The sequence below is a fragment of the Hyla sarda genome, chromosome 1, assembly GCF_029499605.1.
Source record: "Hyla sarda isolate aHylSar1 chromosome 1, aHylSar1.hap1, whole genome shotgun sequence".
Classification (NCBI taxonomy): Eukaryota; Metazoa; Chordata; class Amphibia; order Anura; family Hylidae; genus Hyla; species Hyla sarda.
Genome location: NC_079189.1, coordinates 371,212,552 through 371,228,463, shown reverse-complemented (window position 1 = coordinate 371,228,463; position 15,912 = coordinate 371,212,552). Strand labels below are relative to the sequence as shown.

The window sequence follows — 15,912 nt, the reverse complement described above, 5'->3', positions numbered from 1 at the left end:
AAGGAAATTCTGTCATTGGGATAAAAAGGGAAGGAATCAAATGTGAACCAGAGATGTAAAATGACTGCTCGCCGGGGAAAAACATCTAAACCCAACAATCACGATGCATTTTAGAAGATAAGAATTAAAAGATATTGATATGAGTTAAACACAGACATTAAAGGGGTACTCCACTGGAAAACATAATTTTTTTTTAAATCAACTGGTGCCAGAAAGTTAAACAGATTTGTAAATTACTTCTATTAAAAAAATCTTAATCCTTCCAGTACTTATCTGCTGCTGTATGATCCACAGGAAGTTCTTTTTTTTAATTTCCTTTCTGCCTGACCACAGTGCTCTCTGCTGACACCTTTGTCCATTTTAGGAACTGTCCAGAGGAGCAAATCCCCATAGAAAACCTCTCCTGCTCTGGACAGTTCCTTATATGGATAGAGGTGTCAGCAGATATCACTGTGGTCAGGCAGAAAGGAAATTCAAAAAGAAAAGAACTTCCTGTGAATCATAACAGCAGCTGATAAGTACTGGAAGGATTAAGATTTTTTAATAGAATTAATTTACAAATCTGTTTAATTTTCTGGCACCAGTTGATTTCCAGTGTTTCCCATGTTTTCCAGTGAAGTACCCCTTTAATCTCCATCCACATGAAGATGATACTCTACATTATACACAGCAAGCAGACACATATGACCTCGAGAGAGCAAACAATTACAAAGTATCCCCTGTATTCATATTATCTTCAGAACAACACTTCAGTTGAACACTTCTAAAGCAATATAATAGAAGTTAAGCAGAAAATGAATAATCATGTCAAGCTACAGTATCTTCTCGCTAGCCCTTAAAGGGGTACTCCGCTGGAAAACATTTTCTTTTAAATCAACTGGTGACAGAAAGTTAAGCAGATTTAGATAAAAATTACTTCTATACTTCAGATTTAAATTACTTCTATTAAAAAATCTTAATCCTTCTAGTACTTATAAGCTTCTTTCTGCTCTAGAGGAAATTCTTTTCTTTTTGAATTTCCTTTCTGTTTGACCACAGTGCTCTCTGCTGACACCTCCAGTTTAGGAACTGTCCAGAGCTGGAGAAAATACCCATAGAAAACGTATCCTGCTCTGGACAGTTCCTGAAATGAACAGAAGTGTCCACAGAGAGCACTGTGGTCAGACAGAAAGGAAATTCAAAAAGAAAAGAACGTCCTGTGGAGCATACAGAAGCCAATAAGTACTAGAAGCAATTAAAAAATCTGTTTAACTTTCTGTCATCTGTTGATTTAAAAAAAAAATTTTTCCAGTGGAGTACCCCTTTAACATAATATTCTGTATTTCTAGTGTGACAGATCCTTTTCATTTTGTTAGGATTCAGACTGATGTGAAAGTTTGTATCAGTCTTCATCAGTTTCATCGTGTTTAGAGATTTAACAGGATCCATCTTTTTGCTTCATCATTGAGGTTAATGGTCGCAATACAGAAAAACTGATGCAGACTGATGCCAAGTTGTCATCTTAGATTAGCTGCAGAAAATATGGATGAAAAAGATATTCAGATACACTGAAATTTCTGCAACTAATCTACAACGTGTGAATATCTCCCAGGGGAGTGTGAACATTGCCGAAATCTCAAAATGTTGATTTGGGGAAATAATCAGAACTATTTCCTTTCTTTTAATGGTAAAATACTAGGAATGGGAATATACATGATACAGTAGGTTAAGTAAAATGAACACACAAAGTGCTCAAACTCTGCATGCAACAAGCATAGCCAACAGAGATACATTTTGTCTGTTTACTCCATGCGTAGCCATGTCTGTATCCACTTTCTCTCAGTCATGGTCCACAAGATCAGCTTACGAGGACCAGAACTTGACAGTTTATATGCAATATCTGTCAGCTCTATTTGCTGCAAAGAGCTGAAGATTGTTATGCTGTTATGATATAAAAGCAAACTGTACCTTTCCTGGAGCTGACGACAACTCTAAAATTTCAGAAATAAAAAAAAAATAAAAAAAATCAGTCAAATGTCAAGGAGGCAGAGCCGAACTTCTCAAGTGCCACAACCTGACACATTTCCTCACTTGTGCTCACTACTCAGCCTCTCCCTGACTGACATTCAGGAATGGTATATCAATCAAGGAAAAGCTGGGAGATGAGGACAAGCAAGGAGGTATGGTGAACTGTGGCACTTTATGGCAACTCGGCTCCACCTCTTAACACTGGTCAGAAAAATAAAAAAAGGTAATTTGATAAGTTTGGCAACCACCATCAGCTGCAGGAAAGGTACAAGTTTGCTATCTGACGGTGTCTACAGCTCAAAGCAGCAAATAGAGCTGACAGATTCTCTTTTTGGCTGGCTAAAAAAGAATACCACTTTCTAAATAGAGTGTATGCAACAAGCACAGGGGCCCATGCATACACAGAATAATACAAAATAGGGTTTTATTTGTTACCACACATGAAACATATGGACAATTTAATATGTAAAGTCTAGAAAGTGCAGCAATGTGGAGAAGGGGTAGCATCCCCCCCAGGTTGTCCATGCCCCTGAGGAAGCCATGGTTGTGGTGATACACGTAGGGAGATATTACTACTAGTATTGCTGTCTATGCCAGTTTATAGGTAATATTTTTTCTACCTTTTCCCACTTACTATCTTGTGTCAAGCTCTGTTTATATGTGCATGCATAAGAAAGATCTGTTTTTGGCATGATGTACTAAAATACAGATTTCTTTGCATATGCCCCTGTGCTTGTCTCACTTTTTGTGGTGCCAGCTTTAGTGTTTCTTTAAAAAATTAAAGTATAAGGAAATTAATCAAAACATGTGAAATGCAAATAAAAGTACACACATTTAGTAATAAAAGTGGTTGCGTGAGTAGACTATTCATCAAAACATTCCCAGAACCAAAGTATAGATGTGCATACTGGAGCAAGCCTTTGGTACCCCTTTCTAAACAGAAGACACTATGATGATGATGTCACCATCAGGGAAGCTATATCTGACTACACATGTTCCCAAAGAGGTTGACCATGTAAAACATGGAAGGTTCAGGTTTGCCAGAGGTAGACACTCTCTTTTTGACTGATAGCTGAGGGTACTAGCAGGAAACCCCCTACCTAACAAAACATATATATGTTTTTTAGGGTAGTGTTTCCCAAGCGCAAGTACCCCCTACAGGTCATGATTTGAGGATACATTATACATAGAATAAATAAGGTGATACCTGATGCACTGACCACAATTATATTGTCACGATGCCGGCTGGCAGGTAGTGGATCCTCTGTGCCAGAGAGGGATGGTCTTGCTGCGGCGGTAGTGACCAGGTCGTATCCACTAGCAACGGCTCACCTCTCTGGCTGCTGAAGATACTGAAGATAGGCGAGGTACAAGGGAGTAGGCAGAAGCAAAGTCGGACGTAGCAGAAGGTCGGGGGCAGGCGGCAAGGATCGTAGTCAGGGGCAACGGCAGGAGGTCAGGAACACGGACTAGGAACAGACAAGGGAATGCTTTCACTAGGCACAAGTGCAACAAGATCCGGCAAGGAAGTGCACAGGTGAACACAATAAGCTAATTGGGAAGATTGGGCCAGGCACCATCATTGGTGCACTGGCCCTTTAAATCGCAGAGACCCGGCGCGCGCGCGCCCTAGGGAGCGGGGCCGCGCGCGCCGGGACAGGACCGAGGGAGAGCGAGTCAGGTACGGGGACCGGGGTGCGCATCGCGAGCGAGCGCTACCCGCATCGCGAATCGCACCCCGGCTGAAGGCGGGACCGCAGCGCACCCGGTCAGTGGATCTGACCGGGGCGCTGCAACAACGAAGATGAGGCGAGCGCTCCGGGGAGGAACGGGGACCCGGAGCGCTCGGTGTAACAGTACCCCCCCCCTTGGGTCTCCCCCTCTTCTTGGGGCCAAAGAACCTGAGAAAAAAAAACTCAATTTTTCCGTGAAGAGGTCCGATGCAAATTAGGAGGGGTTCTGTGTGGAAACGTACGAGACAGTCCAATCTTTTATTGTAAAAACAATAGATGTAGAGGGGTCTGGCGAGACTGGTCACAGGAACGTAGAACCTGTTGATGAGAGAGGCCAAAAAAAATTTTCCTGCAGATCCGGAATCCAAGAAGAGCATAGTAGAGAAGGAGAAGGTAGAGGCAGATATCCGCACAGGCACAGTAAGGCGTGGAGAAGCAGAGTTGACATCAAGAACTGTGTCACCTTCGTGCGGAGTCAGCGTGCGTCTTTCCAGGCGGGGAGGACGGATAGGACAATCCTTCAGGAAGTGTTCGGTACCGGCATAGTACAGGCAAAGATTCTCCATGCGGCGTCGTGTCCTCTCTTGAGGTGTCAAGCAAGACCGGTCAACATGCATAGCCTCCGCGGCGGGAAGCACAGGAACAGATTGCAGAGGACCAGAGGAGAGAGGAGCCGGAGAGAAAAAACGCTTCGTGCGAACAAAGTCCATATCCAGGCGGAGCTCCAGACGCCATCCGGAAGAACGCATGTCAATGCGAGTGGCTAGATGAATGAGTTCATGTAGGTCAGCAGGAGTCTCTCGTGCGGCCAGAACATCTTTAATGTTGCTGGATAGGCCTTTTTTAAAGGTCGCGCAGAGAGTCTCACTATTCCAGGACAACTCGTAAGCAAGAGCACGGAACTGAATGGCGTACTCGCCAACGGAAGAAACACCCTGGGCCAGGTTCAGCAGGGCAATCTCGGCTGAAGAAGCTCGGGCAGGTTCCTCAAAGACACTTCGAATTTCCGAGAAGAAGGAGTGTACAGAGGCAGTGACGGGGTCATTGCGGTCCCAGAGCGGTGCGGCCCATGACAGGGCTTTTCCAGACAGAAGGCAGAACACGAAAGCCACCTTAGACCTTTCAGTAGGAAACTGGTCCGACATCATCTCCAAGTGCTGGGAACATTGCGAAAGAAAGCCACGGCAATACTTAGAGTCCCCATTAAATTTGTCCGGCAAGGACAGGCAGAGGCTAGGAGTGGCCACTCGCTGCGGAGGAGGTGCAGGAGCTGGCGGAGGAGATGATTGCTGAAGAAGTTGCGAATGTTGGTGCAAAATGGTGGACACTTCCGACAGCTGGTGGGTTAGATGGGCGATCTGTCGGGCGATATCAGAGACAACTGGCAGGGGAACCTCAGCGGGATCCATGGCCGGATCTACTGTCACGATGCCGGCTGGCAGGTAGTGGATCCTCTGTGCCAGAGAGGGATGGTCTTGCTGCGGCGGTAGTGACCAGGTCGTATCCACTAGCAACGGCTCACCTCTCTGGCTGCTGAAGATACTGAAGATAGGCGAGGTACAAGGGAGTAGGCAGAAGCAAAGTCGGACGTAGCAGAAGGTCGGGGGCAGGCGGCAAGGATCGTAGTCAGGGGCAACGGCAGGAGGTCAGGAACACGGACTAGGAACAGACAAGGGAATGCTTTCACTAGGCACAAGTGCAACAAGATCCGGCAAGGAAGTGCACAGGTGAACACAATAAGCTAATTGGGAAGATTGGGCCAGGCACCATCATTGGTGCACTGGCCCTTTAAATCGCAGAGACCCGGCGCGCGCGCGCCCTAGGGAGCGGGGCCGCGCGCGCCGGGACAGGACCGAGGGAGAGCGAGTCAGGTACGGGGACCGGGGTGCGCATCGCGAGCGAGCGCTACCCGCATCGCGAATCGCACCCCGGCTGAAGGCGGGACCGCAGCGCACCCGGTCAGTGGATCTGACCGGGGCGCTGCAACAACGAAGATGAGGCGAGCGCTCCGGGGAGGAACGGGGACCCGGAGCGCTCGGTGTAACATATATCACCTATGACAAAGGAAATCCTGAAAACATGACCTGTTGGGGGTACTTGAGGACTGGTCTTGGGAAACACTATTTTAGGGCATGTTGTAGGAGGTTATCTTTATAGGACATCTCATTTAACCCACTCTTGTGGAAAAAAAAATCAGCCATTCTTTGACTAAGGGCTCCATATCTTCTAGAAATGGCTCAATGAGCTCTCTGGGATTATTATAGCAATGAAGCACCTACGTCATGAAGGTTAGTGAATTTCTTCAATTCAGAGATGAAGGTGGACATTAAGAGGTTCTTAGTGAAACATGGTGGGCAGTTTGTGCTGGAAAAAAATTGAACTACAAGATGAAAAGCCCATCTACCAATTTTTTTGGGGATTTTTACAGTAGTATCTGACAAACTAGTAGACAGTAATACAGTGTCATGAGACATTGATTCCAGATTTCCACCATCGGTTACCAGTCATACGCTATTTGTGGAATCCCTAATGACTGTGGGCTGCCAGACAACATCCATTTATTCATCAGGCGTTCGAGAAACAATCCCGGCAAGTAGAAGAGGAATGATTAAACAAAGACATTTTACCTTAATGGGTTTTTCATCAAAACACAATAATGTAATTGGTTATGCTATATCATTGGATATCGTTCAATGATCTAGTTAGAGCTGCTTCATTATATTCTGCACTGTGGCAGATGAGACTAGATACGGGGGCTGGAAGCATTTACTCTGTTCCATGTATTTAATCACAGAGACAGAGTACGCCAGGTAGTAAATGTGGAAATGAAGATGATGAATCCATCACTACAGTCATTATGATGCTAAACAAATGTAGTCTGTGACTTTAACCTGTGAGATGCCAGGCCTGGATAGTGTACAGAGCAGCTGTGTGTGCTTGGTGATAAATAAGCCATTTACATTTCACACAACTGTGACGTGCTCATCTCATGCCCCCTATAGAAGGAGCTAGGCTGCTGCTATATGAACAGTGTACAGCTCTTTATTGCTTGAATTAGTGTGAAATTACTTAGTGCATTGAGGGAAGCATATCAGTCCCGATGTTTGCAATGCTGCCTGCCTGGCTACATAAAGGAAGCGTAGCGCTGGTCTACACAAAATAAAAACCTGCTGCTTAAAATGAAAACACTGTGTTTGTTATTCACAGCTTCATGTCTTAATAGCATGTGCTCAACCTTCATTAACATTGACGTTCTTTGTAATGTTTGTCCGGAGTGGCAGTAAAAATAAATAGTTCCAGGACACTGCGATTTATCTCAAGGGCGCTCTGGTTATAAAGGTTCGGTATTTACAGATAAACGGTGTATAGGCAGCATATCGCTGTAGACTTCAATCCATGTCTGAGCAATCCCTCACTCAGGCATACATTCAGCCCTTTATCAAAGTACTTATCATATAACAGCTCCACAACTGGCACAGAAAACCAAAACACGTTTCTCTAGCAAATGCTAGATTTCTTTTCCTTACATGCGCAAATTGTGCAACAGGTTAGGCCAATAACCTTCACATGTTCTTGCTGTCTGGACTATATGAATAACTTAATGTATCTATCAAACTGATGCATCGACTCACCATCTTTACAGACCGTTCCAACCGAACAGGTGTTGCCTTGTAGTAGATAGCCATCTGGACAAGTAGTACAGTTTCTGTCTCCAGGCCCAGAACATGATAAACAGCTGCCATCACATCTGTAACACAAAAGCAATATGTTCCATGTAATATAAAGCAATTATTGGAAGTGCCTGGATTTGACACGCTGGCACTGCTAAATGATTCTTAAGGATAAGCTTACTGATGGGAAGAAGTTAAGAATGGCAGGACATGTGTTCATAACCTAGATCACTATATAAGGATCTCATTTAACCCTTTCCCGTTGCTGTGGCTTTTGGTGAGAACAGTTTTTTGCAGAATTTTGATTCTTTTGACAGAGCTGTATGAGGGCTAAGCAAGCCACACTGTACTTTTTATAGGCACCCTTCATTCATTTTATCATATAAGCATCAGAGAGTTATGTTTCTTACAGCATTTACTCACACATTAACATTAACTTACACATTAACCTTATTCTGTGGTTTAGTAAAGTTACAGAACTGCCCCTGATTGGCTGGAGAGCAATACCCCCCCCCCCCCCCTGCTCACTCTAGCAGCAACCCCTCCCTGCAGCTCACATAGGAAACAAGCCCAGTGTGTGGAGTTTTTTGCTGACTCAAATCAGCTAGGATGCCTTGTGGAGTCATGGTGAGCCTATATATAACTTATTTACCACTTTTGGCTGGATATCTCCTTGAACCACACTTGCCACTCAGAGCCATGGGGTCACTGTAGGGCAAAGGTGAAGATAACCTGGCATATAACAGCATCTTGGGAGTTAAATGACTGGCATCAAAGCTATCTGTGATCATGGCTGCTGAGGGTGTCACGGGCAGTGAACAGCTGACACATGCCTTGTATGGAATGTGTTTGGCTTCAAGCCCACTACATAAGCACATCCACCTTATGATTTATTTGGGTTAACATGGGTTAAAGGTAGGTATAGGTAAAAGTATAAGATACGTGTGGATAGGAATAGCATGGACGGCACCAAATGCTGATCACAGGCAATAGGCAGATACATAGCGAGGCAAGCATTCAATCGAGCCAACAATCAAAAAGGCCGGGTGGAGGTGCTAGGATAAATGAGAAGGTAGGTAGCAATATCGGGAGTGTGAAAAGAGAAAATGCAAGTGCACTCACCACCGGATTCGGCAACGGGAGCTCCTAAGTGGAATCAATCTTCTGACCAGAGCATAGGAACATATTTGTGCACTCTCTGAGCACACAGAGACATTCCTATGCTCTGGTCAGAAGATTGATTCCACTTAGGAGCTCCCGTTGCCGAATCCGGTGGTGAGTGCATATATACATTTTCTCTTTTCACACTTCCGATAAAGATATAAGACAATAGACACTGCATAAAGAACAGGGAGATCTAGTCACATAATAACCCATAACTGGAGGAATAGAATATAAGATACATGGCAGACAGAGTGTAAGATAGTATATAATTGCTACAGCCGATGTTGAAGACATATTTTCAAGATACCAAGTAACAGAGAACAAATAAAGCTTAGATGAAAATATTAAACTGTCTAATTCCTGACATAAATAGTAGATACTTGTCATGGTAGTTATAGCTTCCAGAGGATTCCTCCTCAAAATCATATTAAGGGAGTAGTAGGAGAAGCAGCACCACTCTTGCCCATGGCTGTGAATCGTATTGCAGTTCATCCCAATACAATTTAATGTGGCTATTCTGCCATATTGGACACAGCCTATGAACACAATTGGTGCTGTTTTTGAAAGAAAGGAGCCATAAGACTGTAACCCTTTAAATGGTATAGTTGTCTATAAGTGAAATTACTAAATGCCACATGTGCTACATGTACAGCATTATTAACGCACTGGCATACATGTATTTTTATGCTATAATATCAGGGTCATCAGGATTCTTTGGTACTTTTGAGGTAATGCATGTAAACAAATCAGTTATTCAATGAAGATAAATACACAAGGTAGCTTTGGACCTAAGAGGAATAATATTAAAACATGCAAAAAAAAAGGAAATAAAACAAAGGACCATGAATCGATCTGGAATCCCTCTTTACATTATTGTACACACGTTTTATGTTCCTGAGGATGCATTCAGTGCATATGCTGTCAGTAACCACATATACAAGCCCATTTCTGGTCTGAGATGCAGTGCCTCATTGGTATGCCGGTGATCGTGGCTGATAAAGAAGAGGGTAGACTAGGACATTGCAGCTTCAGGTCGGTATTTAGGATGAAGCATACAGCACATGTTTAAGCCAGAAGCTGAGGCTGTTGACCGTTTTTACACCTTGTCAAGAAAGATTTCATTATAATAACACCTATTGCAACTGTATTATTCTCATTTGGAATGACACACATTTATTGGCCAGAGGTATTCTAACCTATAGTTCCGATAAGCGGAGCCCAGCTGGCCTCACTTACTGCTATAAAATCATGTCTTTATCCTATCAGTCTCGTAACGCTATGTAATGGACGTTAATTTGGGCACTTGAAAGAAGAATTCCCGGCTTCTCCTTGATATAAATTAGCTATGTCAGCCTCTCACTGTTTTAATCTAATGTGTACGGAGACCTGGGAGATTTCATTGTATTGGGAAATTTACATTAACCCCCACATTATTTAGTTGATGATACATTAGGAAAATCCCCAGGCATAGATGTGACTTGCAAACACTGAGGTTTGGGTATGGTGCTTATTATTCTGCAGCACAGACACTACAACCCGCAGATACTTTAACCACTCACACATCTAACACATATGCTTATTTATTCCCTTCTTTTCATAGAGAATATATGTATGGCTAGTTCTGTGTCTATCTTCTCCCAAGAGATAAAAACAAAAAAGAATTTTGTTCCAGAGCTATGCTTCCCCCGCCCGCCAACCTTACAACAGCGCAGTTCCCTATTTCAGTCAATAATGACATCTTCATTCTAAAACAGCAGTTCTCCAAAGGTAGACATCTATGTGCTGGGAAATAACAATTTATTTAGATATTTCTATTCCTTAATTGGTATGGATTTTAGAGGGAGTTTAAGATGTTTTTGTCTTATGAAAAGTGACAACATATTTATATTCTCAGCATTGGTATGAGTTTGCTGTCAGTAAAGGGAAACACTTTAGATGCTGCAAACGGGTACAAGCCTAGTCCTAGGTAGAAGTCTACACTAAGTAAAGAAAAAAAAATAAATCAATGTAGATTTCTAGGCATGCACCTAGAGCTGGGCGGTATGACCAAATATGTGTATCACAGTATTTTTGTAACTTATGGTGGTTCCGCAGTATATAACGGTATTTCTTTCACCCCCCCCCCAATCATGTGACCCGCAAGCGCTGTTCTGCTCCCCCCGAAATCATGTTACCCGCCAAAGCTGTTCTGCTCCCCCCCAATAAATTATCAGCCCAGGGGGGTACTACTCACATATGTCACCCGCAAGCACTGGCCTCCTCCTCTTTGTTGGGGGCCGCCAGCGCTGCTGGAACTCTATACTATACGCCAGCGGTCTCCAAACTGCGGCTGTCCGGGCATGCTGGGAGTTGTAGTTTTGCAACAGATGGAGGTCCGCAGGTTGGAGACCACTGCTGTACGCTGTATCCCTATGCCCGGGCTGCAAAAGATAAACAAAATAAACTGTAACTCACCTACGTCGACCTAACGCTGGGGACGGGAATGTGGGACAGCCGTCAGCCTATCACCGGCCGCAGCGATGTCCCGCCCCGGCCAGTGATAGGCTGAGCCCACTGTCATGTAAGGAGCTCTGGCCGGCTTCTTACATGACAGTGCGTTTAACCTATCAATGGCCGGGGCGGGACATCGCTGCGGCCGGTGATAGGCTGACGGCTGTCCGACATTCCCGTCCCCAGCGTGAGGCCGACGTAGGTGAGTTACAGTTTATTTTGTTTATCTTTTGCAGCCCGGGCATAGGGATACAGCATACAGCAGTGGTCTCCAACCTGCGGACCTCCAGCCGTTGCAACACTACAACTCCCGGGCATGCTGGGAGTTGTAGTTTTGCAACATCTGGAGGTCCGCAGGTTGGAGACCACTGGCGTACAGTATAAAGTTCCAGCGCCAGCAGCCCCCAACAAAGAGGAGGAGGGCAGTGCTTGCGGGTGACATATGTGAGTAGTACCCCGCTGGGCTGATAATTAATTGGGGGGGAGCAGAACAGCGCTGGCGGGTAACATGATATGGGGGGGGGGAGCAGAACAGCGCTGGAGGGTAACATGATTTGGGGGGGGGGGAGCAGAACAGCGCTGGCGGGTCACATATGATTAGTTCCCCGATGTGAGGACGGCGCAGCGCTGGTCTGATAATTCATTCCCAAGGGGGAGGGGCCCAATGGGTATTGCGGTATGGGAAAAATTAATATCGTGCAGCACAAACATTTCGGTATTCGGTATGAACCGGTATACCGCCCAGCCCTACATGCACCTCTCAATAAATCCAACTGACATGGTCAGACTTTTACAACCCCCCCCCAAAGTATGTATGACCTTGCTGGACTACATCATGATCACCACCGGTGGAAACTTGATATCCAGAAGATATGAACTTCAAATATCTTCTTCCCTTTTGTTCTTCCCTCATGTCTCACATGTGCAGTCCCTTCGTCCTCATCTCACTATGATAGTACTGTGGTGACAGTAGAACTAAACCACTCACATCTGCTAGCAGCAAACATAAAGGGGGTATTTATAAAGCATTTTACCCTGGTTTTCTTGGGTAAATTTGTCTCAATATTTTGGCACAGGGTGTTTTCCTGTGACTTTTCATTTACCTGTGTTTTGGTTTGTTGCAGTGGTAGCCATGTTTTTTGGTAGATTTTTTGCAGTGGTCAGGGATTTATGAAAATGCAACTTGCAAAAAAGTTGCATACTTTGGCGCAACCCACCAAAACGGGCACTAATTACCACTAAATAAAAAAGCATTTACAAACTAACTGTGGACAGCGTTATTAAAAAGTTGCATAATTGTCGCACGGATTAAAAAGTCACACAAAAGTTGCAGAAAAACACCATACAGAGTGGAGTACTGATGAGAGAAATGTGACCAGCACCAGATTTATCATGTGTCTTGTACCATGTGATAAATCAGGTGCCGGTAGACAGTTTCCAGTACATGAATTAGTGGGTAAAAAGACTCCACTATTTAATAAATACCCCCAAAATTCCCTTTTAATTGACCATTCCTCTCTCAGATGGCCATTTCCACTATTCATAGGGTAGTGATTCAGATATCAGTAATTCTGGTTTGTTTTCTGATCAACTGGTCAGTTGTGTCACTTTACGAAGAGTCCTGTTGTGACTTACATATGAGAAGCTTTGCAAACATGTGAGAGATTGCAAAATCAAACAAACAACAAAAAAAAATAACTGTAAAAATTCACAAAACAACAATGTATTCCAATTGTTTCATATTATGGACGTATATCTGCTGCATATTCAGTGCTATTTCAGGACTGTTTTTATCTCTGGACTATTTCAGTGGTACACCTTCATTAAACATCTCACCTTCTGCATCATGTTGCATACATTATTAATGTCACACGTCTTCTAGTTATTAGATTATTATTGCCTGAGGACAAAATGGATTGCTTTTTAACATCCCGCCCACCAAACATATTTCCCTCCGCTTGAAAGCATGAAGCACAATCGATATTTTACATTACTGTATGTCAATACCACTTACCTTTTACAGGTTTTAAACCCATTTGCTTTGGGTGGTGCTATATAATACTGGGAGCCACACAACGTGACACAACGTCCATCTTCAAAGAACATTTCTTTAGCGCAGTTTATACAATTATCTATTCCTGCACCTAGAATAATAAGAGAAACAATATACAAAATCTAAGTATTTTTACCTAGTTTTATTTGAAATGTGTTTGGTTTAAAATGGACTACTACTACATGTGACTGAGACAGTTATATTGACAGCTGAACCAGTATCCATCAGGATTATAGTGCCCTGAAAAAGTACTCAAACCCCCCCCCCCCCCCCCCCTCAGTGTTTTTCCAGCTTTTTTGCATTACAATCTGGAATAAATAAATAAAAATCAATTTCAATTTAGATGTGATATTATAGCCCGGACAAATTGTCCAAAATGTTACAGTAGAATGAAATCAACCTTGTTTAACCCCCTTAAGGGCGCAGGGATTTTTCATTTTTGCACTTTCCTTTTTACCTACCGCGTTCTAAAAGCCATGGGCTTGTTTTTTTTGGGGTTTTTTTTTTTGGCGCCACTAATTGTACTTTGTAATGACATCATTAATTTTACCTCCAAATCTATGGTAAAAAAAAAAATTTGTATGGAGAAATTGAAATAAAAAAAATGCAATTTTGCAGCTTTTGGTGTCTTCCATTTCTACGCATTGCATTTTTCAGTAAAAATTACCCATTGGGCCTCATTAACTAAGAGTGTTGGGTTTTTTACTAGTGGGAAATGTTGTTTCAGACTTGCAGAATTCCTCTGTATTTACTACGGGGAAAAGTCGGGAATATTTTCTGACCAGCTTTTTCTAGGTGGAAATTTCCAGTCATTTGTCCGCAGGATTTTCTGTGAATTCAATAGTAAATAGGTCGGGTTGCGAAACTACGCCCATTTGGACCAACCACGCCCCCTTTATGGCAGACCACGCCCACTTTTTTAAAGGCTTTTCACAGTGCAATGTCGGGTTAGTCAGATTTTCCTGGCGCATACTGTTGCACACTGGCGCAGACATGTCGCAGACACTCTGCACCGAAATAACCAGACAAAAACTGGTTGGTTTTAGCTTAGTAAATGAGGGCCATTATCTTTATTATGTAGGTCCATAGGATTACAACAATACCCAATTCTGACCCCTATAACACTATTATTTTGAAGTATATCGGGTTGCTTGAGGGCTCATTTATTGTGCCGTTTTTATCGGTACCATTTTGTTACTTTTTTTCGTTTTTTCTAGCATATAAAGTGACTAGAGATGAGCGAACTTACAGTAAATTCGATTCGTCACAAACTTCTCGGCTCGGCAGTTGATGACTTTTCCTGCATAAATTAGTTCAGGTGGATACAGTCCTAGGAGACTCTTTCCTAGGACTGTGTCCACTTTTTCCAGCCTACCGGAGCACCTGAAGGCTGAACTAATTTATGCAGGAAAAGTCAACTGCCGAGCTGAGAAGTTCGTGATAAATCGAATTTACTGTAAGTTCGCTCATCTCTAAAAGTGACCAAAAAAAGCAAATTCTGGATTTGGGTATTTTTTTATGTTTACAACATTGACCGTACAGTTTGTTTACATTATTTGATTTGAAAAAGGGGAAAAGGGGGTGATTCAAACTTTTATTATGGAAAGGGCTTATTCACATTATTACCTTTTTTATTTTAAATATTTTATTCACTATTTTTTAGTCCCCGTGGACTATTACATGCGATCATTCGTTTGCATACACTGAACAATGATGTGCCATAGTGTTATTGGGTGCAACATTGGAGAACCAATCAGGCGGGATGGAGGCATGTAGGGATCCTCTGCCCATCGAGACCCCACAATTACATAGCGGTGGTTCTGATCAGCTCCCTGAGCTTGCCAGCAACTACATTTCCCACATCAAAACGCTGCGATTAACTTTAAAGCCCTTCGTCCTTAAGGGGTTAAATATTAATTAAATAGCAACTAAACAGGAAACAGAAGATAAACACCAATCACGCTAATCAGCACTTGTCTACAGAGCCTTCACAAGGCTAAATCAATCTTGCGGCCCTTTAAAGTAAAACTCTGCCTTACTGCATCATTTGTTTTATTCCAGCACAGCTGCATCTATGTGTTTTATTGCTATAACTTGGCCATGTGATCACAAGATAAACCCACATAAAATCTGTGTTTAATGTGTCAGAACAGAATTTAAGTCCTAGGTTCTGACTTCCTGTGGACTACAGGATGACATCATTACCTACTTGATCCCCTCCTACTAGCTCCCAGGTCCGTCTGCTATCTCTATGGGATCAGGATAAATAGTACTTATAACTCCCCTAAGGCTGTGTTCACACTTTATTTTGCTGTGTTTATAGCACTTGCTATACCTGAGCATGTGGCACAGGATCTGTGACACGGTTCACACTCCTTCTTCACCATGCTGTAGTATTTTCCATCCTCACAACTGATGAGACACCGGGATCCCTGCAAACTTTAGAAAGAAGAATCCTTAAAAATCACAGCAGCAGAATACTATTCTAACTCTTTAAGTAGAGCACTGTGGTGGCGGGGGAGACTAGGTCAGCATGTGATAATCCTACTAGAAAAATAAATACATGTTTATAAAAAAAACAAAAAGGTATTATATGAGTGATACATATATTGTCTAAACATGAAAAAGATTTTATATTTTACCAGAGAATTTTACTTTTTAACCCCTAGCCATTAAAGAAATGCTGAAATACTGAACATAGAAGTGAATGATAAAATGAAACAAAAATGAACACCTCTTCACCACCTACCCCTCTCCTCCCTAAGGCATGTGTACAAAAGATGTCCACATACCA

General features: G+C 43.0%; 1 protein-coding gene across 4 annotated transcripts in view; it reads right to left on the bottom strand.

Annotated features, from left to right (window-relative positions):
• Positions 1 to 15,912, bottom strand: part of PCSK5 (proprotein convertase subtilisin/kexin type 5) — a 459,846-nt gene that overhangs the window by 141,183 nt on the left and 302,751 nt on the right. For all 4 annotated transcript variants that reach the window (XM_056523317.1, XM_056523326.1, XM_056523339.1 and 1 more), the window contains exons 18-20: positions 15,454 to 15,557; positions 13,080 to 13,209; positions 7,373 to 7,488 (exon numbers count right to left, since the gene is read on the bottom strand). In XM_056523317.1, the coding sequence (XP_056379292.1) occupies positions 7,373 to 7,488; positions 13,080 to 13,209; positions 15,454 to 15,557 (350 nt within the window). The remainder of the gene's footprint in view (positions 1 to 7,372; positions 7,489 to 13,079; positions 13,210 to 15,453; positions 15,558 to 15,912) is intronic.